A 27,220-nucleotide genomic window follows, 5' to 3' on the forward strand; every position below is an offset into this window, starting at 1 on the left:
CAATTTTGCCAATCAGCTGGTGGCTCAGTAAAAAACCCTCTGTTGATGCAACTACTGCATGGTTGGAGTGCCCACATAGACTTCAAACAATGGCCACAATCTTGTCCAGCGAGTAAGTTGTTATAAAAAAAAATGTTGCAAGATCAAATTGTATGCGTATGCCATGAAGCAAGCATTTGTTACTTTGACTAACTGTATGGCATCCACGATGATTCTGATATTGTCGCTTAACTAGGTTGCACGATAATCGTTGACTAGGAATCATCCTGTGTGTCATTTGATACTTGATTTATAAGGGTGTTGAGAAGGTGCATGAGAAATGTCTGGCACAGAGGCATAACAATAAAAAATGAGCCTGCACAGCTGTGCAAAATATTGAATCAATGGGGCATAAAATAAATGTAAAGTCCCTGGCCGTAACCGCTGCTGCCGACATTGGAGTGCAACTTGTAGTACAAAAGTTACTTTCCAGTAGTGAACTACGGTTTATGCCTCGTCAAGGTCTGAAAGGCAAAACACGTCAGATGGTTTGGCATTGAACGTGATCAACTTGAACATGTAGGAGTTCAGTCTCCATACAAATGGTGGTTGGTCACGTAACAAAGCGTGGATGAGAAATGCAAAAGAGAGGAATGCTCAAGTCACACGATGGTTCCAGTCCCTACAAAACTTTGGTTTCTCAGTGGAGCATTGGGTGGCGAAGTCACAGGGAAATGTGGATGCCCTATCACGGGCACCCTGTATGGTGACAAATGTTCAGCTCCACAAGTTTAAACAGAGGAGGGTATGTGAGGCACTGACCAGTGTCATATGCGAGGGTCGCTATGTGTTTCTCCCCCCAGGATGCGCACAGAGGCGTATTGAGACCGCGGAGTGCATTGCAGTCTCAGGTATAGCTGAGACTGCAATGCAAAATAAAAGTGTAAGTTTGGTCTTGCAAGCGTGCAGAGCAGAAGGCGCTGCAGAGCTCCACCTGTGTGAGGAAAGACAGGCAAACGGAGCCAAAAGGCCTGGCAGCCCTCAGCGTACATGTCAGTGAAGTCGCCCACAGCAACCTGTCTAGGATGTGGACTGTCTTGTTTCCCGGCTGCTATCCGGAGGATATCGTGTGCTGTGTATTTCTGTGAGATTGGACATTAAAATACGTTTTGTTTTGAACTTTGCTGGGTCACTGCCTCATCACTGCACAGTGTGGACACTGCTGCACTACAGTGTGCAAAAAGTATTAATAAACTTTCTAAAATATGTATACTTTCTGATTTAGACAGTTATCTTTCATTTTCTGGAATATTGAGGGATTGGTAATTGGGCTTATTGATTTATTTTTTGGGGATCTGCATGAACCGAGCTCCAAATTGTTGAAATTTGCCAGGAAATGGAATTTCAGAAAATTCTACTTGAATGTGATCTGCAGTGGATCAATTTAACCATAAAGGATCAGGTACTGTGCAATGCCAGTGACCGGTGTAGAAGGCAGCCAGATACCTCAAGACATAAGTCATGATTTATACTTTTATAGTGTGTAATATTAACTAGTTCTTACGGGTCATAGATTGCCTAGGATGGCAATCATTAAAGGGGGGTGTAAAGGAGGAGAAAATGTCTGAACATGCTCTCTGAAAACTCCTGAATGTATATTTAATATGACCTGTTTTGTGATTATTCCTCATGTAGGCTCATGTAAGGCCAGTCTATAGTTTGGGGAGTGTTGGCAGCGGATTATTCAGGATACTCTCCAAGCATGTGACAACAGAGCTTCTTTATTCAGGAACAATCAGGAACAATATATGATAAGCTTAATAGATCAGGAATAAATCTATTGTGTGTCTCTATCTGTGCAGCACCTACAGCAGGCTGCTTCTCTCAGACACAGGAAAAACAGGAAATAGTCACATGCTCTCCCTGTGTGAGCCTGTGGGAGTTTTTTTTGTTCTATCTTTATATACAGATCTAGCAACTAAACACTCATAGACAGGAATGGAGTTGTTGCACCAAACCTCTTCCCACAGGGAGGAATAAATGGGCATCAGGAGTTAGTTCCTGTTTTGAAGTTATTCTAATTCTGCTACAGAGAAAGGAAAAGTACTCTCAGGATTGTCAGCCATATTGGATGTATGCTGAGAAGAGGCGGCTTAAAAAAAAGGTAGTAGGAGCCTTCATTATCAAAGAAAAAAGATTTCAGAGGAGTTTCTCCTCATGGCAGGCAAGTTGGGGCATCTAGTGAAGGAGACTTTTAAGCATGAGTCTTAGTGTTTGCCATACCTGGAGATATTGGTGAAAGAACACGGGATCAAACAGGCTATGACATGTCCATAAGGTATAGAAGACTTCTTCTATACCTTAAGGCTGGAAGAGGTCTTTTATATAGTCCACAGAGTGTAGTACTGGGTGGCATTGGTCACAACAAAACTCATTGACCCGTGTGGCCCAGTATTGGGAAGATGGAGGTCCTCAGCCAAACCTGTTGTACTTCAGCAATGTTTCTCACAAGTGATGTGCCACTGTCCGCATCCAAAACGTTTGTGCCTCTGTCATGTAATGCAGGTGAGGAATTCAAGTATTTTACCTACTACCTGAAGTACATAGTTCCAAGACCAAGTAAACATGAGTTTATTTTATTGTTAACGCTTGTCTCATTTTTCATGACAACAAAGCATCACAACTTGCTCCTATTTACCGCAGTATGCAGTCTGAGAGTGACAGAAGTTCAAACAAACCCTGCACACACCCAGGGACACCTGTGTAGGGTATTTAGGGATGCAGAAATAACCATTGGCCAGTCTTCTCCCTTATATTTGCAACGCAATGAAGAAAAAGTTGTGAAATAATGGAAATCGCATATGATGAATAGATATGACACTGATCTGCAAATGATAAAAACTGATAACAAAAATTTTCAAAACATCTTGATTTATTCACTGTTGAGTATGCGCACCACATGCAGAAATCCCGCACTTACAGCCTTGGCTGTTATCAATGAGGATATTGATAGTTGTCTGAGAAATGTCCTGCCTCACTGAATGCACTTGGGAATCGTCTAACATCGAGCATATCTGGGCTATCATTGGTCCTCAATTGCTCATCGAGCTGCAAGCAGTGGATCTTGATGAACGTTCCTCAGACAGCCAATAATAATAATAATTCACTGATGGTGCCAAAGCTATGTGTGGAGATTTCCGTGCATAAATCGAGATGTTTTGAACATTTTGTCTCCATTTTTCCACCATTTGCATATCAGTAACACGTTTATCCATCCTGTCATTTTCATAATTCCACAACTTTTCCTTCTCAATGTTGCAATTTCATTGTCGAGGAGTATATATAGAAAGGGACAAATTATCATGCCCTTCCAACTTTGGTGGGGTTGTCTTGCAAAACAAACCTCCGAAACAAGAATAGTTTGTGCAGCATTTCTTCTAATGGGCCTCAATGGAAAGTTTTTTGAATGTTCTAGGAAAATCTGGGTGAGGCTTGAAGGGGTAGTCCAAGTTTGAGAGTAAAGTGACTTTGTAGCTGGAGACTGCAGAATCACAACAGCATCCAGTGGACACACTGTCATGATTGCAAATTACACTTCTAAATGTTAGAATGTATAAATTCTAGGTATGACAAGCTTCTGAGGGTTTCTGAGGTAATATGGAGGAAAATGCACTACAGACAGAAAAGAACGACCTTGAGGAAAAAAAAGAATACTTCCAGGAAAAAATGCATTTATACATAGACAGCTTCCAATGTTTATGACAGATGATCACTGAAATTAATTGCTTTTAGGTATGGGCTGTTCACTTGGAATAACCATTTAAATGGAATTAATATTGATTTCACCTACTGATATTTAAAGTTTGTATTCGTATTTTTTAATTATAAATATATTCTGAGTCAGAAAGGAAGTCTAAAATATGAAATAAGAATTGCTATATACAGTGAGGAAAATAAGTATTTGATACACTGCTAATGTTGCAAGTTTTCCCACCTACAAAGAATGGAGAGGTCTGTCATTTTTATCGTATGTACACGTCAACTGTGAGAGACAGAATCTTTAAAAAAAATCCATAAAATCATATTGTATGATGTGTAAATAATTAAATTCCCTTTTTTTGCATGAAATAAGTAGCTAAGTATTTGATCACCTACCAACCAGCAATAATTCTGGCTCACAGACCTGTTAGCTTTTCTTTAAGAAGCCTCCTACTCCGCACTCATTATCTGTATTAATTGCACCTGTTTGAACACATTACCTGTGTAAAAGACACCTGTCCACATGCTCAATCACACTCCAACCTCTCCACCATGGCCAAGACAAAAGAACTGTTGAAGGACACCTGGGACAAAATTTTAGACCTGCACAAGGCTGGGTTTGGCTACAGGACAATAGGCAAGCATCTTGGTGAGACAGCAACAAATGTTGGCACAATTATTTAGAAAATGGAAGAAACATAAGATGACTGTCAGTCTTCCTCGGTCTAGGGCTCCATGCAAAATTTTGCCTCATGAGGAAACGAGGATTCTGAGAAAGGTCAAGAATCTGCGAAGAACTACATGGAAAGACCTGGTCAATGACCTGAAGAGAGCTGGGAACACAGTCTCAAACATTACCATTAAAAACACACTACGCCGTCATGAATTAAAATCCTGCAGGGCACGCAAGGTCCCGCTGTTCACACCAGCATATGTCCAGGCCCGCTTTAAGCTTGCTAATGACCATCTGAATGATCCAGAGGAGGCATGGGAGAAGGTCATGTGGTCAGATGAGACCAAAATACAACTTTTTCATATCCACTCCACAAACCATATTTGGAGGAAGAAGAAGGATGAGTACAACCCCAAGAACATCGTCCCAACCGTGAAGGATGAGGAGAGAAACATCATACTTTGGGGATTTTTTTCTGGAAAGGGGACACTGACAACTGCATTGTATTTGAAGGGAGGATGGATGGGGTCATGTATCACAATATTTTGGCCAACAACTTCCTTCCCTCAGTAAGAGCATTGAAGTTGGCTTGTTCCTGGGTCTTCCAGCATGACAATGACCAGAAACACACAACCTGGTCAACTAAGGAGTGGCTCTGTAAGAAGCATTTCACGGTCCTTCAGTGACCTAGCCAGTCTCCAGACCTGAACCCAATAGAAAATATTTGGAGGGAGCTAAAACTCAATGTTGCTCAGTGACAGCCCCGAAACCTGAAAGATCTGGAGAAGATCTGTATGGAGGAGTGGGCCAAAATCCCTGCTGCAATGTGTGCAAACTTGGTCAAGAACCACAGGAAACGTCTGACCTCTGTAATTGCAAAGGTTTCTGTACCAAATATTAAGTTCTGTTTTTCTATTGTATCACATACTTATTTCAAGCAATAAAATGCAAATTAATTATGTAAAAATCACGCAATGTGACTTTCTGTTATTTATTTTTATATTCTGTCTCTCACAGGTGAAGTGCACCTACAAAAAAAATTACAGACCTCACCATTATTTGTAGGAAGGAAAACATGCAAAATCGGCAGTGTATCAAATACTTATTTTCCCCACTAATATATATATATAATCTCAAAATGAGAAAAAAGTGACATATGGTATAATTATAGATACATATGTATATAGTACTGTAAATATATGTGTAGATATTTTACATACCGTATTTTTCGGACCATAAGGGTATGTGCACACATTGCTTTGGCTGCGGAATTTTCCGCACAGAATCTGCATCTCTTGGCAGAAAACAGAGGCCAAAATGCTTTCAGATTTCATGCGGATTTCTTGTGAATCAATTGCGGTTTTGTTGCGGATTGTTGTGCGTTTTTTGATGTGTGGATTTCCCTTAACCCCTTTCGGCCAGATGACGTACTATCCCATCCATGTGCCCTGGGACTTAATTCCCAGGGACGGGATAGTACGTCATAGCGATCAGCGGCGCCCACGTGGTAAGCGCCGCTGATCGCGGCCGGGTGTCAGCTGATTATCACAGCTGACACCCGGCACTATGTGTCAGGGGTGGTCACGGACCGCCCCCGACACGTTAACCCCTGGCACACTGAGATCAAACATGATCGCAGTGTACCGGGGGTTTAAGGAAGCATCGGGAGGGAGGGGGCTCCCTCCGTGCTTCCCTGAGACCCCCACAGCAGCGCAATGTGCAGCGCTGCTGCGGGGGCCTTCTTCCCTGCAGGTCCCCGGATCCAAAATGGTGGCGGGGACCTTCGGGGGCCTGCAGGGAGCTGGCTTCCTCAGTGCCTGCAAAGCGTAGGCACGAGGAAGCCTGCAGCACTGCCTGTGACAGATAGCTGATCTGTCACAGCGATCTGTGATGTGACAGATCAGCGATCTGTCACATGACAGTTATGTCCCCCCTGGGACATTGTAATAAAGTTTTTAAAAAAGTGTAAAAATAATTTATAAAAAATCGCTAAATAAATAAAAAAAATAAATAAATATTCCCTAATAAATTCATTTTTTGGAAATAATAAAAAAACATTAAAAGTACACATATTTGGTATCGCCGCATCCGTAACGACCCACCCTATAAAACTGTCCCATTAGTTAACCCCCTTAGCCAACCCCTTAAAAAATAAAAATAAAAGACAAACCAAAAAATAAAGCTTTATCATCATACCGCCGAACAAAAAGTGCAATAACGCGCGATCAAAAAGACGGATATAAATAACCATGGTACCATTGAAAACGTCATCTTGTCCCGCAAAAAACGAGCCACCAAACAGCATCATCAGCGAAAAAATAAAAAAGTTATAGCTCGCAGAATAAAGCGATGCAAAAATAATTATTTTTTATATAAAATTGTTTTCATTGCATAAAAGCACCAAAACATAAAGAAACATAAATGAGGTATCGCCGTAACCGTACTGACCCGAAGAATAAAACCGCCTTATCAATTTTACCGCACGCAGAATGGTATAAACGCACCCCCCAAAAGAAATTCATGAAATTCTGGTTTTTGTTCATTCTGCGTCCCAAAAATCGGAATAAAAAGCGATAAAAAAAGTCACGTGCCCAAAAATGGTACCAATAAAAACATCAACTCGTCCCGCAAAAACAAGACCTCACATGACTCGGTGGATCAAAATATGGAAAAATTATAGCTCTCAAAATGTGGTGATGCATAAACTATTTTTACATTAAAAAGCATCTTTTAGCGTGTGACAGCTACCAAATGTAAAAACCCGCCATAAATAGTAAATCAAACCCCCCGTTATCACCCCCTTAGTTAGGGAAAAATAATAAAATTAAAAAAATGTATTTATTTCCATTTTCCCATTAGGGTTAGGGCTAGGGTTAGGGCTAGAGTTAGGGTTAGGGCGGAGATAAGGGTTAGGGGTGTGTTGGGGTTAGGGTTGGAGTTAGAATTGGGGGGTTTCCACTGTTTGGGCACATCAGGTGCTCTCCAAATGCAACATGGCGCCTGATCTCAATTCCAGCCAATTCTGCATTGAAAAAGTCAAATGGTGCTCCTTCCCTTCCAAGCTCTGCCATGTGCCCAAACAGTGTTTTACCCCCACATATAGGGTATCAGCCTACTCAGGACAAATTGCAAAACAACTTCTGGGGACCAATTTCTCCTGTTACCCTTAGGAAAATAAAACATTGGGGGCAAAAATATCATTTTTGTGGAAAAAAAATGATTTTTTTATTTTCACGCCCGGGAGTTATAAACTTCTGTGCAGCACTTGGGGGTTCAAAGTGCTCACCACACATCCAGATAAGTTCCGTGGGGGTCTAGTTTCCAAAATGGGGTCACTTGTGGGGAGTTTCAACAGTTTAGGCACATCAGAGGCTCTCCAAACGTGACATGACACCCGCAGACCATTCCATCAAAGTCTGCATTCCAAAACATCACTACTTCCCTTCCGAGCCCCGACGTGTGCCCATGCAGTAGTTTTCTCCCACATATAGGGTATCAGCGTACTCAGGACAAATTGGACAACAACTTTTGGGTCCAATTTCTCCTGTTACCCTTGGGAAAATAAAAAAATTGGGGACTAAAAGATCATGTTTGTGGAAAAAATATGATTTTTTTTTATTTTCATGCCCGGGCATTATAAACTTCTGTGAAGTCCTTGGGGGTTCAAAGTGCTCACCACACATCTTGATAAGTTCCTTGGGGGGTCTAGTTTCCAAAATGGTGTCATTTGTGTGGGGTTTCCACTGTTTAGGTAAATCAGGGGCTTTCCAAACGCGGCATGGCGTCCAATCCCAATTCCAGCCAAAAAAGTCAAATGGCGCTGCTTCCCTTCCAAGCTCTGCCATGTGCCCAAATAGTGGTTTACCTCCACATATGGGGTATCAGCGTACTCAGGACAAATTGCACAATAACTTTTAGGGTCCTGTTACCCTTGGAAAAATAAAAATTGAGGGTGAAAAGATCATTTTTGTGGAAAAAATATGATTTTTTAATTGTACGGCTGTACGTTATAAACTTCTGTGAAGCCCTTGGGGGTTCAAAGTACTAACCACACATCTAGATAAGTTCCTTGGGGGGTCTAGTTTCCAAAATGGTGTCATTTGTGGGGGGTTTCCACTGTTTTGGTACATCAGGGGCTTTCCAAATGCGACATGGTGTCCGATCTCAATTCCAGCCAAAAAAGTCAAATGGCGCTGCTTCCCTTCCGAGCTCTGCCATGCGCCCTAATAGTCGCTTATGCAAATAAAGTCCGTGGAGCCTCATTTAAGAGTCTCAAACACGGGACTAGCCAGATCTTCCTCCAGGGAAGGACCCAGCCAAGGAGTGGCTCCTTTCGGAAGCCACCATTACCACCATATTAAGTGGCCCTTTAAGTCAATATCCAGCTCTTTGCGAGTTTATAGATATGACAAGGGAAATACCAAATAGTCGCTTACACCCACATAAAAATTGGCCTGGTCATGAACGCGCAAACCACCCTTGGGGGTTAAGGGGTTAATATAAGCACAAAAAATTGACATGTGGGAAAAAACCGCTGTGAATCCGAGTGGATTTTTCCGCAGCCATGTGCACACCAATTCTCAAATTCCCATTGACTATCATTAGTACTGTACTACAATGCGGATTTGATGCAATTCAGTGCGTCCAAAAATGCTGTGGAAATGCATCAAAATCCGCAACGTTTGCACACAGTCTTGGACACACTTTTTTTTTCATCCAAATTTGAAAGGAAAGAGTGGGATGTGTCTTATGGTCCGAATGTACCGTCTGAAGAGGGGGCAGCGACGGAGTGGGATCGCACTCAAAGGAGGCAGGAAAATGTTGCTGCTGCAGGAATCCGGCACTGAGGAAACCACGTGGTCCTGATGCTTAAAGTGAAGGAATATTCAATAGCCACTTCCCCGCCCACCTGTCAGCACCAAGCAGTGGGTGGGGAACAGCAAATAAATATTCCTTCACTTAAACAGCGGACCCACATGGTTTCCCAAGCGCCGGATTCCTGCAGCGGCTGGGAAGATGTGTGTCCGGTGGAGGAAGGGGCAGGAGCAGGGTGCCACAGAAGGGATCGCCACATACCTGACAGCACAGCCCGAGCTGAACAGATGCTGAGTGCACCCATATAGGGCCTGTGTGAAGTAATGAAGTGGGCGGGCAAGAGCGCTTCTATGTCATCAGGTCCTGCAGACACTGCACTAGAAACAATGCAGCTTCTTACAGGACCTGTGGTGAGGTACGTGAGGGGGCTCTGTGCTGTCATGTGATGCTCCAGCCCTTCTTTATCTCACCACAAGGTCCTGTCAGCTGTAGAGAGAGACTCGGTTTTCTAGCATGGCTGGCTGCAGGACCTGCACTGAACACAGTGAGCACAGCCCGTACAAGTAAGAATTAATTAAAAGTTTATTAATTACAACACATAAAAAAGCCGTCTGCGGCTCCTGTGGTGAACTATAACTCCCAGTTATAGTTCTCCCATGGGTTATTAAAGCAGCACTCCAGTGTTATCTTTCAGTGCTGGAGTGGTGCTATAAGCCCTGTGCCCCCATTCTTATACTCACCCTTCAGCGTCTTCATATAGTACTTTACAGACACCACACTGGTCCCGCAGCACCATCTTCTACCTGCAGCTTCCAACATAATAACATACTATTATTTATAATAACACCACATATAATAGTATGTTATTTATGTTATTAAATATTTTACCACATTTTTTGCTTCAAATATTTTTTTCCCCTATTTTCCACTTCTATAGTCCGAAAAATAAGGTATATCTGTCTATTTATACCATATGCTACTATTTTCTCATTTTGTGTGTGTATATCTCTATAATAACCAAAATGAGAAAAACGATCATGTGGTATACATAGAGATGCATATATATATATATATATATATATATATATATATGAATAAAATATATATATGTTGCATTATATATTAGTACTACATTGCTTTGAAAAGGCATTCATACCCCGTGAACTTGTACACTTTTTTTCACATTACACGCACAAACGTAGATGTATTTTATGTGATATACTAACAGAAAGTAGCAATTATTTGTGAAGTCTAAAGGAGATACAGGGTTTTCTAAATATTTAAAAAACATAAATCTGAATATTGTGCTGGGCATTTGTACTAAGCCCCCCCTGAGTCAATACTTTGTAGGACCACCTTTCGCTGCAATCACTGCTGCAATCTTTTAGGGTCTGTCTCTACCAGCTTTGCACATCTAGACGTGACATTTTGCCCCTTTTTCTTTGCACACTAGCTCTCGCTCAGTAGATTGGATGGAGGCATCTGTCATCAGCAATTTTCAAGTCTTGCCACAGATACTCAATGGGATTTCGGTCTGGACTTAGGGCCATTCACACTCATGAATGTGCTTTGATCTAAACCCTCCATAGTAGCTCTGTCAGAAAGTATAGGATCATTATCCTGCTGGAAGGTGAACCTACACCCCATTGTCAAGTCTTTTGAAGCCTCTGATAAGTTTTCCTCCAGGATTGCCCTGTATATAGCTCCATCCATTTTCCCATAATATAATAATAATAATCTTTATTTTTTATATAGCGCTAACATATTCCGCAGCGCTTTACAGTTTGCACACATCATCATCACTGTCCCCGATGGGGCTCACAATCTAAATTCCCTATCAGTATGTCTTTAGAATGTGGGAGGAAACCGGAGTACCCGGAGGAAACCCACACAAACACGGGGAGAACATACAAACCCCATCAACTCTGATCAACTTCCCTGTCTCTATTGAAGAAAAGCATCCCCAAGGCATGATGCCACCACTATGTGTCATAGTGGGGATAATGTTTTCAAGGCAATGTGCAGTGCTAGTTTTCCACCACATATATAGTTAGGTCCATATATATTTGGACAGAGACAACATTTTTCTAATTTTGGTTCTAGACATTACCACAATGAATTTTAAACAAAACAATTCAGATGCAGATGAAGTTCAGACTTTCAGCTTTCATTTGAGGGTATCCACATTAAAATTGGATGAAGGGTTTAGGAGTTTCAGCTCTTTAACATGTGCCACCCTGTTTTTAAAGGGACCAAAAGTAATTGGACAGATTAAATACTTGTAAATAAAATGTTCATTTCTAGTACTTGGTTGAAAACCCTTTGTTGGCAATCACTGCCAAGAGGCTTGAACTCATGGACATCACCAGACGCTGTGTTTCCTCCTTTTTGATGCTCTGCCAGGCCTTCACTGCGGTGGTTTCCAGTTGCTGTTTGTTTGTGGGCCTTTCTGTCTGAAGTTTAGTCTTTAATAGTGAAATGCATGCTCAATTGGGTTGAGATCAGGTGACTAACTTTGCCATTCAAGAATATTCCACTTCTTTGCTTTAATAAACTCCTGTGTTGCTTTGGCTTTATGTTTTGGGTCATTGTCCATCTGTAGTATGAAATGATGACCAATCGGTTTGGCTGCATTTGGCTGGATCTGGGCACACAGTATGGCTCTGAATACCTCAGAATTCATTCGGCTGCTTCTGTCCTGTGTCACATCATCAATAAACACTAGTGACCCAGTGCCAATGGCAGCCATGCATGCCCAAGCCATCACACTGCCTCCGCCGTGTTTTACAGATGATGTGGTATGCTTTGGATCATGAGCTGTACCACGCCTTCGCCATACTTTTCTCTTTCCATCATTCTGGTAGAGGTTGATCTTGGTTTCATCTGTCCAAAGAATGTTCTTCCAGGACTGTGCAGGCTTTTTTAGATGTTTTTTTAACAAAGTCCAGTCTAGCCTTTTGATTCTTGATGCTTATGAGTGGCTTGCACTGTGCAGTCTTCTCTTTATGGTAGATTTGGATATTGATACCCCTACCTCCTGGAGAGTGTTGTTCACTTGGTTGGCTGTTGTGAAGGGGTTTCTCTTCACCATGGAGACTATTCTGCAATCATCCACCACTGTTCTCTTCCATGGGCGCCCAGGTCTTTTTGCATTGATGAGTTCACAAGTGTTTTCTTTCTTTCTCAGGATGTACCAAACTGTAGATTTTGCCACTCCTAATGTTGTAGCAATTGCTCAGATGGGGTTTTTCTGTTTTTGCAGCTTAATGATGGCTTGTTTCACCTGCATGGAGAGCTCCTTTGACACCATGTTTCCTTCACAGCAAAACCTTCCAAATGCAAGCACCACGCCTCAAATCAACTCCAGGCCTTTTATCTGCTTAATTGAGAATGACATAACGAAGGGATTGCCCACACCTGTCCATGAAATAGCCTTGGAGTCAATTGTCCAGTTTCTTTTGGTCCCTTTAAAAACAGGGTGGCACATGTTAAGGAGCTGAAACTCCTAAACCCTTCATCCAATTTAAGGCTACGTTCGCATGTAGCGAAACTCTCACGGAAGTTACTGCGAGAATTCCAGAATTCCATTCCGCGGGAAAATCGCATTTTAAATTCCCGCGATTTTCCCGTGGAAAAACTAGCGATTTGCAAGCGTAATTAGCTTGCAGAATGCTAGCATTTTCCAAGCGATCTGGAGCATCGCTTGAAGAACTGATTGACAGGTTGCTCACACTCGTCAAACATAGTGTTTGACAAGTGTGACCAACTTTTTACTAGTGATGCTGCCTATGCGGCATCAGTAGTAAAAGATAAAATGTAAAAAATAATAAAAAAATAAAAAATATTGTTATTCTCACCTTCTGGCGTCCTGCGCAGCCTTCCCGCCTCTCTTCACGCTACCGGTCCCAGTAATCCTTTGCGCGAATGACCGCGAGACGTCGCGCTCCCGCGACGTCATCGTGAATGACCGCAAGACGTCATCACGGTCATTCTCGCAAAGGATTACTGGGACCGGGAGCGTGGAGAGAGGCGGGATGGCTGCGCGGGACGCCGGAAGGTGAGAATAACAATATTTTTTATTTTAATTCTATTTTTTACAGGGATATGGTACCCACAGCCTGGAGGACAGTCTCCTCTCCTCCGAACCATGGGTACCATCCACAAATGTTCTGCTTACTTTTCGCATGGTGGGAACAGCCACATGTGGAAAGTAAGCAGAACAATGCATTCCTATGTGGGCGGAATAGCCGCAATTACGCTAAATTAATGAGAATGCTGCGTTTTTTACCGTGAAGCGATTCCGGGGAAAAGCGCAACATAAGCACAGCATTGCGGAATCCCATAGGATTGCATGGGATGCTTATTTTTCACGGCAAAATCGCTAATTTAAAACCGCCGCGAAAAAAACACGACGTGTGAACTCAGCCTTAATGTGGATACTTTCAAATGAAAGCTGAAAGTCTGAACTTCAACTGCATCTGAATTGTTTTGTTTAAGATTCACTGTGGTAATGTCTGGAACCAAAATTAGAAAAATGTCTCTGTCCAAATATATATGGACCTAACTGTAGCAATTTGCATTTACCCCCAAAAGTTCTCCTTTGGCCTCATCTCACCAGAGCCCCTTTTTCCACATGCTCGCTGTGTCCCCTACATTGCTTTTTGCACCTGCAAACAGCACTTCGTACAGCTTGCTTTCAAAATGTCTTTCTTCTTGCAACTCTTCCATAGAGGTTAGATTTGTGGAGTATACAACTAATAGTTGTTCTGTGGACAGACTCTCCCACCTGAGCTGTGGATCTCTGTAGCTCCTCCAGACATCTTGGCAACTTTATCCCTGACCTGTCTGGTGTGTTCCTTGTTTTTCATAATGCTGTTTACTCTTCTTCACTTTTTATCTCTGGTCTATCTGGTATTGTTTTCATGATGTTGTTTGATCTCTAATATTCTGAAACAAACCTCTGAGACCTTCACAGAACAGCTGTAGATGTACTAAGAATAAAGTACACACGGGTGGACTCAATTTGCTAATTATGTGACTTCTGGAGACAATTAGTCACTCAGGAAATATTTAGGGGTATCAAACTACAGGGGGCTGAATACAAATTCTGAGTCACAATTTTCAGATGTATATTTTTTAAGTAATCAGAAAAGCCTGTATCATTTCCTTTACACTTAACAAATACTTGTAATTTTTGGTTGGTATATCACCTATAATCCCAATAACATACATTTAAGTTTGTGAATGTAACGTGAAAAAAATGTGTACAAGTTCTTGTGGTATGAATACTTTTTCACGGCACTGTTTGTGTTTAACTTTTTTTTCCTTTTGTTTATTTTAAAGGCTATGAAAATCTAAAATGATTTTCCAGCGAGCAATTTTTTACCTTAAATTTTCCAATGCCCCAATAAATACAAAATTGACTTAGCATCTCCGATGTCTTACCTTCCAGGCGCATTCCTACATTTAGACACTTTTGGAAACGGCAGTAAGGACACCTCTTTCTTTGAGTTTTGTCTATTTTACAGGTTTGGTTTTCTGTGCAGGTGTACCGCTTGTTATTTTGGACAGTCCTCTTGAAGAAGCCCTACATTTTACAAAGCATAAAACCAATCAGATTATATATATACAAAAGGCATTTTATAGCAAAGCAAAATAAAATCAAGAATTGGTCAAATATGTATAAAACATAACATAGCATAAGTTATAGGAGAGAAATTAGGGGGATTCTGGTCTTAAGGGGGATGAAAATTGGAGAGACGCATACTACAGACAATTCATAGGAAGTCCAAAGAGATTTGGTATCTCCTCGGAATATGTGAAGAAACCTACGCAAATGTGGGAAGAACATGATTACTTGGAAATTATCAATGAAGAGAGTAAGATTGAAACTGCAGAAGTGTTCCCATTCAACTTACTTTTTTTACAATCCCTCATTCGACCATGAGATTTTCCTTCCAACTGTCTCATACACATGCATACTGTGCTCCGCTAAGCATGTATGTGTGATGGGGAGATATGGGCAGAGGGAAATAAGATTTTCTGACTCAGTTGGTTGTTAAATAAGAGTAAGCTATAGGACATGTTGACATCCAACATGCCCAGTTCTTCTTTCCACTGACATCTGCACTTAGAGAAAAACTGGAAGTCCCCCAATACCATTAGATGATCATTTAGTTCACATAACATTAATATAATGTATATTAAGAACTTTAGCAGCAACTTGTCTCGCACTAGTAACACCCCCTTCCATTTACAATAAGCTCTGGAGGCAGATTCTTGGGAAGATCAATGTCTAGCCCATAGATCTGAACAGCTCATGTACATATTAAGAACAATGTGGATTTCTCTGGAATAAGACATAGGGTTGCAGATAACAAGGTATCAATTTATTCAGCTTCCTATGCCCTACATGCCCATACAGACGGCTTAAGAGGGGTGATCTGATTGACAGATTCCCTTTAAGTCTTTAGGGACTAGCTTCTCGACCCGTAGCTTTTGTGCCCCAGGAGTACTCGACATGTGCTAAGTTGGGCTTTTAAGAAGTGCAGCACAATTTACCTTAAAAAAAAGGTAATTATCTTGCGCATTTTGTTTTAATTAAAATACATATTAAGGTCTGGATGCTCGTGCAACACGTATTGCAAAAAATGGTTTATACAGCGATAGAAACGCTATAACAATTATTAAGATTGCTAAAGCCAATATCTACCGTTTTAAAGGAAATCTGTCACTAGGTTTTTTTAATCTCATCTGAGAGCAGCATGTTGAAAGGGCAGAGACCCTGATTCTAGAGATGTCACTTACTGAGCTGCTTGTTGCAGTTTTGATAAAATTACCGTTTTCTCTATTGTAGATTTAGCAGTTCTCTTGACAGCTGAGCTTGTATCACTCCACCCACACCGCTGATTGGCTGCTTTCTGTGTACACTGTTCAAAGGCAGAAAGCTGCCAATCAGTGGTGGGAGCGGGGTTATACACAGTTCATGAATATGGAGGACTAACTGGCAGCTGGTTTACTAGTCCTCTTGTGATAATCTCGTGCTGTAGATAAAACTGTGATTTTATCAAGCAAGCAGCTCAATAAGTGACACATCATTGGAAACAGGAGCTCTGTCTCTATATTATGTTCCTCTCAAATTAGGTGACATATCAATATTAAAGTGATAGATTCCCTTTAATATTGATATGTAAAAAGTTTACGACCATGTTAGCTGTGTGACGTTGAAGGATTTTGGATACATTTAGGGCAATTTTTACTGTGAATCATGCATCTTTGGCTAACATGCATTATTTTTTGCAATGTGGTGTCATTAAAAATTATGAACCATTTGTATTCTACAGCTTCTTTGAAACACAGTACGTAGCAGGCTGGAGAAATATTCCGTGAGCTTGTATGACTGCAGGATATGTAACCCTTATCTCTCTTTCCCCTGAAGTCTTCTAATGATTACATAAAGTCATGAGGATTTTACTGTGTTTTCACCTGCCCTTATCGCTATTTGCACAAGTCCATTCTAAGCAGGGATGGGCAATTAATTTTCCTAAGGGGTCACAGGAGATACTGGGACTGTTGTGAAGGACCAAACCAAAAAACGGAAATTAATTCTGTTCCATAATAATAATATTAATATCATTATTTTATATCAATAATTGTATCGCTTAATATTGAGCAGAATTAAAGGGAACCTGTCTTGTTGAAAATGGTATCTGATCGGCAGGAAGGATACTAAAGAGCAGGAGCTGATCAGAGTGGTATACATTTCTGTGGGAAGCGTTTCAATAAAACTTGTATTTAATTCATTGATGTCCCTAGGGTTTGTATGTATGAGTCCAGTGGGCGGTCCTACTAAGTGAATGACAGTCTTCCCTCCATCAAAGATAGCTGTCAAGCACTGAGTAGGACCGCCCACTGGACTCTTACACACAAACACAAGAGATTTCAATTGATACCTAAACCTATATACAGTGGCGTAACTTGAAGCTTGTGGGCCCCAATGCAAAAGCTCCAAAGGGGCCCCCATTTATATATCTATATAAATCTATAATAGTAATGGACTTTTTATATAGGCCAAAGACCTTTTGGACCCCCTATGCTCCAGGGCCTGAGTACGATTGCAACACTAACACATTATAGTCATGCCACTTCCTATATATCATTCTGCTCAGCTAATCATTCTCTAGTCTACACCATGCGCTCCACAAATCTGACTGCTCATACAATGTGATAGCTGTCTTTTAAGTATTTTGGCTAGTTGTTACAATAGGGCTTATTGCACCCTGTATTCTTACTAGGGATGAGTGAACGTGCTCAGATAAGGTGTTATCTGAGCATGTTCGGGGGGCGAACGGAGTGTCTTTGGCGTGTTTGAATCCCTGCGGCTGCATGTGTCACGGCTATTCGACAGCTGCCAGACTTGCAGGGATTGCCTAACAAACAGTCAATCCCTACATGTGTTGCAGCTGTCAAACAGCTGGGTGGCATGCAGGTTCCCGGGTCTCGATTAGGGTTTAAAATATCTGATTGGAGATTAATACTACCATTTAAAGTAGGGGAGGCTTAGGGATTAAAATATCTAATTGTCTATTGGAGATTACCACTACCTGTACTACACTTTATACAAGGGGAGGCTTAGGAATTAAAATATCTGATTGTCTATTGGAGATTAATACTACCTGTACTACACTTTATATAAGGGGAGGCTTAGGGATTAAAATATCTGATTGTCTATTGGAGATTAATACTACCTGTACTACACTTTATAGTAGGGAGGCTTAGGGATATAAAGGACAGCCGCCGACAAGTGGGGCGCCATACCGTTTAGCATTAGGGTGCCAATCTCCGCTGACAGGCAGGGTCTCCTGTAGGGAGCAATAGGGTGTGATTGCACTTATCTCCTAGTGAAGATTTTAGAGCATTTATTGAAATACAATCTTTTCAATAGATAATGCGTTTTGGATTTACACCCACTAATATTTGATGTTAATGAGAATTCACAAAGATGGTTAACTTGGTAACATTAAAAGTTATATTTTAGGAGTCTATACTCTTTTCTGGTTTACAAGATAAGTTGTGCCTCGCTCATTACATAATTTCTGTTTTTTGTCACCTGTCAATTGATTCATGATGCCCGATCCATAGGCAACATAAATCAGAGCCTACCTGAATGATTGGTGGCAGGTATGTAGCGTGGAAGCATTTCAGAGAACATCCGGCCGGGAAGCATAGGTAAAGATGAGATTAGTCCGGCTACTATCCGCACCCCTCTAGTTGATTGACAGGTCTCTCCCGATCAATTGTCTAGAGCGGTGAAGGAAGAAGGCGGCCATGATGGTTTTTTGGGTTTTGAAAAAAAAAATTCTGAAATGCTGAAGCAATCGTGCAGCCAGACTCTAATGCTGCCCGTGGTTTGGACAACGTGGATCGACTGCCATTCCCTTTAAGAGAAATTACACAAAGCCATTGTACACGGGGTAGTAACATTGTTAAAGGTAGAGAAGCATTTCAATTATTTTCCAAAATATCCCGCACAAGTAGCAATTATTCTGCGGAGTTTAGGATGTGTTGGATGAAAGCAAACTTGTATACAGGTTTGTAGCCACAATATTTCTTCTCTTCCTTCCCTTCATTGTGTTGCATTCTTGACATGACTCCATACAATCTCTTTGTATCCACTCTAAGCCTCCCAATAATGGTGTACATGCTAGCTATACAGGAGTCCACATTCACACAATGCCGTTTTATTCAGCGCGCTCGCTACAAATTTCTCTGTGGATTCTCTCCATCAACATTGTTTCAAATTCTTAAAATACGCTTGGCACAAACAATAGATCGCTTTGTTTTGGCAATGACAGGACAACATTCCTCCAATGCGGAGAACTTGCGACTGGAAACTGTTATTACTGGATGGTCAGGCTTTTTTTTTTTCATACAGTGCAAATTCTGCAAGGTGCAATTAAGGCTTTCTCCTGTACTGCCTTAGACAATCAAATCCAATTTGATTGGTATACTTGTAGGGTATGATTGCTGGGTGCTTAGTGGAGGAAGGGTGCCAACAAGACCCGCTGCCCTGAACAGGATATTTATGTACAGAGCTAAGACAATGAGCTGAATCTTTGCTATGTGAAGGAAAGCCTAGCAATGACTTTGCTTAATTATGCGAGTGTCGAAAGTGCGTTGTGTACTTCATAGCTGTGCCAGTATTGAAAATGCAGCAGATTCATGTATCGGGCAAAAAATATTGCCTGACCATGAGGATTTTTCTTTGTTTTTTTCTCTACCATTATCACTATGTGCACACGTCCTAAGTGTGTAATGTTACTAGCCCATACAGGTGCATCTCACAAAATTAGAATATCATCAAAACGTCAATTTATTTTAGTTCTTCAATACAAAAAGTGAAACTCATATATTAGGGCAGTTTCACACGTCAGTGTCTCCGGTACGTGTAGTGACAGTTTTCTCACGTACCGGAGACACTGACACACGTAGACACATTCGAATGAATGTGTCTATGCAGATGTCAGCGTGTTTTCACGGACCGTGTGTACATGTGCAAAACACGCTGACATGTCCGTTTTTGTGCAACAGCACGAATCACACGGACCCATACAAGTCAATGGGTCCGTGTAAACACGTACTGCACACAGATGCTGTCCGTGTGCTGTCCGTGTGCGATCCGTGTGCGTTTTTAAAAGTCAAAGGGTTAACATTGAAAATAATTTTTCAAAAACACGGACACAGACACACAGACAGCATATGGACAGCACACGGATGGTACACATAGACATATGGATAGCACACGGATGGCATACATATGCACACGGACACAAAAAGACACGGATAGCTCTGGTACCGGTTTTTCCTGTACCGGAATTATCTGGACGTGTGAAACTGCCATTATGTATAGAGTCATTACAAACAGAGTGATCTATTTCCCATGTTTATTTCTGTTACTGTTGATGATTATGGCTTACAGTCAATGAAAACCCAAAAGTCATTATCTCAGTAAATTAGAATACTTTATAACACAAGCCTGAAAAAATGATTTTACAATCTGAAATGTTGGCCTACTGAAATGTATGTTCAGTAAATGCACTCAATACTTGGTCGGGGCTCCTTTTGCATCAATTACTGCATCAATGTGGCGTGGCATGGAGGCGATCAGCCTGTGGCACTGCTGAGGGGTTATGGAAGCCCACGTTGCTTTGATAGCTTTGTTTGCTTTGATTTGTTTTGTTGTGTGTAAAACAGGTAGACCTTGGAATCATGGTCCCAGAGTCTGGAGAAAGAGTGGAGAGGCCACAATCCAAGCTGCTTGAGGTCTAGTGTGAAGTTTCCACAATCAGTGATGGTTTGGGGAGCCATGTCATCTGCTGGTGTAGGTCCGCTGTGTTTTATCAAGACCAAAGTCAGCGCAGCCGTCTACCAGGAAATTTTAGAGCACTTCATGCTTCCCTCTGCCAACAAGTATTTTGGAGATGGAAATGTCATTCTCCAGCAGGACTTGGCACCTGTCCACACTGCCAAAAGTACCAATACCTGGTTTACAAACAACAGTATCACTGTGCTTGATTGGCCAGCAAACTCGCCTGACCTTAACCTTAGAGAATCTATGGGGTATTGTCAAGAGGAAGATGAGAGAAACCAGACTCAACAATGCAGATGAGCTGAAGGCTGCTATCAAAGCAACCTGGGCTTCCATAACACCTCAGCAGTGCCACAGGCTGATCGCCTCCATGCCACGCCGAATTGATGCAGTAATTGATGCAAAAAGAACCCCGACCAAGTATTGAGTGCATTTACTGAGCATACATTTCAGTAGGCCAACATTTTGGATTTTGCAATAATTTTTTCAGGCTGTTGTTATAAAGTATTCTAATTTACTGAGATAATGACTTTTGGGTTGTCATTGGCTGTAACCCATAATCATCAACATTAACAGAAATAAACATGTGAAATACAGCTCTGGCAAAAATTAAGAGACCACTTTCAAATGTTAAGTTTGTCTGATTTTTCTCTTTATAGGTATATTTTTTGAGTAAAATGTAAATTGTTCTTTTAGTCTGCAATCTTCTGACAACATGTCTCTGAATTTCCAAGCAATACATTTTGTTGTTTTTTTTTTGCTGTTTTTTTGAAAAGTAGAAATGGTCAAAATTAAAAAAATAAATAAACAGTGCTTTCAGACCTCATATAATGCAAAGAAAACAAGTTCAGAATCATTTGGAAACAACCAATACTAATGTTTTAACTCAGGAAGAGTTCAGAAATCAATATTTTGTGGAATAACCATGATTTTTAATCACAGCTTTCATGGGTCTTGGCATGCTTTCCACCTGTCTTTCACACTGCTTTTGGGTGACCTTATGCCACTCCTGGTACAAAAATATAAGCAGTTCTTCTTTGTTTGATGGCTTGTGACTATCCATCTTCCTCTTGATTACATTCCAGAGGTTTTCAATGGGGTTCAGGTCTGGAGATTGGGCTGCCCATGATAGGGATTTGGTGTGGTGGTCTCTTAATTTTTGCCCGAGCTGTAGATCACTCTGTAATGACTCTATATAATATGAGTTTCAATTTTTGTATTGAGGAACTGAAATAAATGAACTTTTTGATGATATTCTAATTTTGTGAGATGTACCTCTATCATTTCTAGTGTACAAGCAATTATAATATCCTGCACATACAACAGATATAACGCTTGGTTAATTTAGTCACATACATTTACAAAGGAAAAAAAAACTATATATATAATTATTATTTCTTATTATTAATTTATTTTTTTATATATTTTTTTGCAATTTTAGAATATAGTAAATGTACAGATGTGCAAAATGACAGTAAGCTTTGTTTCAAGCCATGATCTTGATAACATTAGATATTTGTGCTTTCACATAGGGACACACCCTGACATAGCCAGGTGCAAAACACGGGTCAAGTGCATTTTCGCAAACTGGTCAGGTTCTCTTTATGCTACTGTGCATTTTCACCATTGTTTGTACCCTTACTTGATTCCTTTACGACATCTGCTTTTTCCCTTTATTTGTGGTCCATCTATACTATATTATTATTTACCATTGTTGGACCTTTTGTTGGCATCCGTTTTCAATATGGTTAACTATTTATATACTTTGTATGCCTTTGCATCCTTGTATTTATTTATCTGTTTATAATGTCAATGCTCACTGGTTCATAGTTCTTCTATTGTTACACTGTTTTTTTTTTTAACCTTTCTATATTGGATTTAAATTAATAACTCCCTTTTTTTTGTAAATATTATGCCTCGCACTACTTTTATGTAGTTTTTTTTGCAATACTATACTTAATGGCATTTTACTTGATGCTCATCATACAAATATAGTTGTAGGACAACAAGAAAATAGAACGCATTCATGATCTTTAAATCACTGACTATTCCTGGAATATTTGTATATATTAGTTAAACGGACCACTGCACTAAATAGGCTATACAAAACCAATCTGCACCATAGAACTGACTACAATGATCGCTTAGTGGCGAAATGTTAGATTTCTCTTGATTTTCATAAAATAATGTATTCTCTCAACTAGTAGCCATCCCAGAATGCACATATAAAGAAAAGGTCAAATTCATCTCTGTTCTCTATTTATATCATGTATACTATAAAATATATATCTATATATACTGTGTGTATGTGTGTGTGTGTGTGTATATATATATATATATATATATATATATATACATACATATATGATATGAATAGAGATGTAGCAGAACTGAATTTCTGAATTTATCCATTGGTTTATATGTGCATTCTGGGAAGTATATGATACAGGAAAGATGTATATCTTTGTACCGTGTTAGCCAGTAGATAAAAAAAATATTAAGAATTGAGAGTCCTAAGTAGTTGATACCTTTTAATGGCTATTTGAATATATATATGCACACATACTCTAATTAGTCTAGTAATTAAACATAATGAAAGTTAGCATTGAAGCATGGACATTAGCAGAGAGATCTACATAGATTTGTAATATAAAGAGGCTTCTATTATACATACATCTTTAATTGTAATGCTATATTATCAGCCTGATATGTGCACTTTAGATTGTACACTAAAGTCATATCCAGTAATTGTACTATAACTAATGCAATAGTCACAGCTTTTTCATTTCCTATATCAATATGAAGTATTTTACTTGAGTATTAACCTTCTCACCCTGGGTAATTTAGCTGTATAATGGTAGCATCATAATATTATAGACAGCACTGGTTGACCTTTCTATTTTACCATATGACATATCTTCAGTCTCTTCTTTAGTAATGCCTATGTATCAATGTATATGTGTCCTTTTAGAACTTTCCTCACCTGAGGTTTACTATTGGTCAGGTCAATGTATTAATGTAGGGTGATCTAAGTGATCATCTAGAAGTGATATATTCAGCAGGCACAATGTTTTTAAGACCATCCCTGTGGTCAGATATGGCTTTTTATATTAAAAAAAAAAAAAAAAAAGTCATTTACTGAAGAATTAAAAAAAAAAAAAAAACCTTGTAAAGTGACATGATCCTATGCATAGCATGAGATTAATTCCTTATCATGATAATGAAATATTAAGTATGTTCTGTAAAACAGACTAACTAGTTGTGTTAGTAAATTTCTTTCCTGAATATTTTTTTTTTTTGTCCGTAATGCCAAATTCACCTAAAATGTGCTTAAATGAATGGCAATGATAGAAGATAAAAACGATGGATACAATGAGTAGAACTTAACTGACTGTGACTTTTATTTTCTATATCGTCCCATATTCTTTGTCTTGAAATATCATATTGTGCTTTAGAAAGCAAGAACAGATGCAGATCCATTAGAGTAAAATCCAGTTTTAGCTGAGAGTCTGATGATGGAACAATCTTGTGACACCAGTTGCTAGATTTACTAATCTAGAATTCTAATTTCCTTCTGAAATCACTGAACATATTGGGCACTGTATGTAATAGTTTTACTCCTGTCCACCTGTGAAAGCACCGTATTTATCACTTATTACTATACCTCTGTGAAACCAATGAATAAGCTTAGCACTTTATACAATAATAATACTTTTATTATGCTCACCGATGGGAAATACATGACTGTACTGAGCATTGTACATCATAAGAATAATTAATCATGTATTTCTGTAACTCCTGTGAAATCCGTTAATAAACTGGTCACTGTATATATCTACATACATAGCAGTAGTGTTTTCTCACCCCTTTGGAAAATCAATGGATGCATTGAGCACTGTGTGTATATATTGTATTACCATAGTGTATGTGAAAGCAACAATGTACTGGCCATTGCATTCAGTCACTGTATTACTGTCTCCCCTGTCAATTACCTTAGCACTGTACACAATAATACTGCATTATTAATTTATATATAATGAATACTGCTTTACTATCACTTCAGACCATGCTGAGTATTGCATATAATAGTACTATATTGTTGTTGTTGTCACCCCTGAACATACTGTGCATTACTATATATATATATATATATATATATATATATATATATATATATATATAGTAATTTTATTAATTATATATATATATTTTTATTTTGTATATATATATATATATATATATATATAGTATTTTATTACATATTTTTTTCTTTCTTTTTTTAATACTACACCCTTGATCATGCTGAGCATTGTATGTAATAGTACTATCACATTTGAGAAATCCATTAATACAGTGGGCATTCCATGCTGTCACTGCTATCAGTGCTGTGACTTTAATGACTACACAAAGCTCTGTATGGAATAATACTACATTGCTGTCAGCAATATACTGAGCACTGTATATAATAATACTGCATTATTACCATCTCTGAGAACGACGTGGATTTATTCAGCATTACATATAATAGTGTATTAATTTCACCCTTGTGAATTCCATGCATTGGCAAGGTGCTCTGCAATCAATACTTTATACTAGACCTAAGTATTACTATTATGTATTCCATGGCCCCTGTGAAATCAGTCCATAGACGACTGTTTATGGCATTACTAGTCTTTAATATATTAATCACTATATAAAATACTGTATTATTAGCATTCAGTTAAATAATTATCACTGTATATAATAATACTGCATTACTATTACTGCTGAACATACTGAGCATTATGTCATATAATATTTATACTCCCCTAAACATGAGCTCTGTATATAATAATGATATATTAATATAAAATATGCTGAGCACTGCATATAATAATACTGTATTACCATCACTCCTGAATATACTGTGAAATGTTAGAGCTAGATTAATATCCCTACTGAATAGAGAGGGTAGTTATAATACTAGATTACTATTCCCCATTAGTATACTGAGTATTGTACTGTATATTATAGTACTATAATGCCACCCCCACACACCCGAATATCCAGGGTATTGTTATAAATGCAGTATATTGCCATCCCTCCCCCAGCCCCCCTGAACAAACAAGGTATTGTTATAATAGTGCTATATTGCCATTCCCCCTGAATCTACAAGGTATTGTTATAAAGCTCTATATTAGCATCCCCCCGACATACAGGGTATTGTTATAATAGTAATATATTGCCATCCCCCCTGAATATACAGGGTATTGCTATAATAGTGATATACTGCCATTCCACCTGAATATACAGGGTATTGTTATAATAGCAGTATATTACCATCATCCCTGAATATACAGGGTATTGTTATAATAGCAGTATATTACCATCATCCCTAAATATACAGGGTATTTTTATAGTAGTGATATATTGCCATACCCCTGGATACACAGGGTATTGCTATAATAGTGATATATTGCCATACCCCTCAATATACAGAGTATATTGGTATTATAGCAGTATATTGCCATCCCCACTGGATATACAGGGTATTGTTATAATAGCAGTATATTGCCATCACCCCTGGATATACAGGGTATTGTTATAATAGCAGTATATTGACATCCCCTTAGATATACAGGATATTATTATTAATAGCAGTGTATTACCTTCACCCCCGGATATACAGGGTATTTTTATAATAGCAGTATATTGCCATCACCCCGGAATATACAGTGTATTGTTATAAAAGCAGTGTAGTATATCACCCCCAGATATACAGGGTATTGTTATAATAGCAGTGTATTACCTTCACCCCCGGATATACAGGGTATTGATATAATAGCAGTGTATTACCTTCACCCCCGTATATACAGGGTATTGATATAATAGCAGTGTATTACCTTCACCCCCGGATATACAGGGTATTTATAATAGCAGTATATTACTATCACCCATGGATATTCAGGGTATTGTTATAATTGCAGGATATTACTATCACCCACGGATATACAGGGTATTGTTATAATAGCAGTGTATTATCACTCCCGGATATACAGAGTATTGTTATAATAGCAGTATATTACTATCACCCCCGGATATTCAGGGTCTTGTTATAACAGCAGTATATCACTATCCCCCCCCCCCCCCCCCATATACCGGCTCTTGTTATAATAGCAGTATATTACTATCACCCCCGGATATTCAATGGTCTTGTTATAACAGCAGTATATTACTATCCCCCCCCCCCCCCCCCCATATACCGGCTCTTGTTATAATAGCAGTATATTACTATCACCCCCGGATATTCAATGGTCTTGTTATAACAGCAGTATATTACTATCCCCCCCACCATATACCGGCTCTTGTTATAATAGCAGTATATTACTATCACTCCCAGGTATACAGTATATTGTTATAATAGCAGTATATTACTATCCCCCCGGATATTCAGAGTCTTGTTATAGCAGTAGTATATTGCCATCATCCCCAGCTATACAGTGTATTGTTATAATATTAGTATTTTACTACCCCCCCCCCCCCCCCCCCATATACAGGTTATTGTTCCAATAGTGCTATATTGCCATCCCCTCCTGAACACACAGGGTATTGTATAGACTAGTGCTATAGCCCTATCCTCCAGATAA

The 27,220-nt window shown here is 39.5% G+C and overlaps 1 protein-coding gene across 1 annotated transcript in view; it reads right to left on the reverse strand.

Annotated features, from left to right (window-relative positions):
- Nucleotides 1-27,220, reverse strand: part of NR5A1 (nuclear receptor subfamily 5 group A member 1) — a 192,336-nt gene that overhangs the window by 163,858 nt on the left and 1,258 nt on the right. Inside the window, exon 3 of the mRNA XM_073590712.1 lies at nucleotides 14,672-14,813. Within this exon, the coding sequence (XP_073446813.1) occupies nucleotides 14,672-14,813 (142 nt within the window). The remainder of the gene's footprint in view (nucleotides 1-14,671; nucleotides 14,814-27,220) is intronic.

Source organism: Dendrobates tinctorius, unplaced genomic scaffold (assembly GCF_039654945.1).
Source record: "Dendrobates tinctorius isolate UK_male_01 unplaced genomic scaffold, ASM3965494v1 ptg000120l, whole genome shotgun sequence".
Taxonomy (NCBI): Eukaryota; Metazoa; Chordata; class Amphibia; order Anura; family Dendrobatidae; genus Dendrobates; species Dendrobates tinctorius.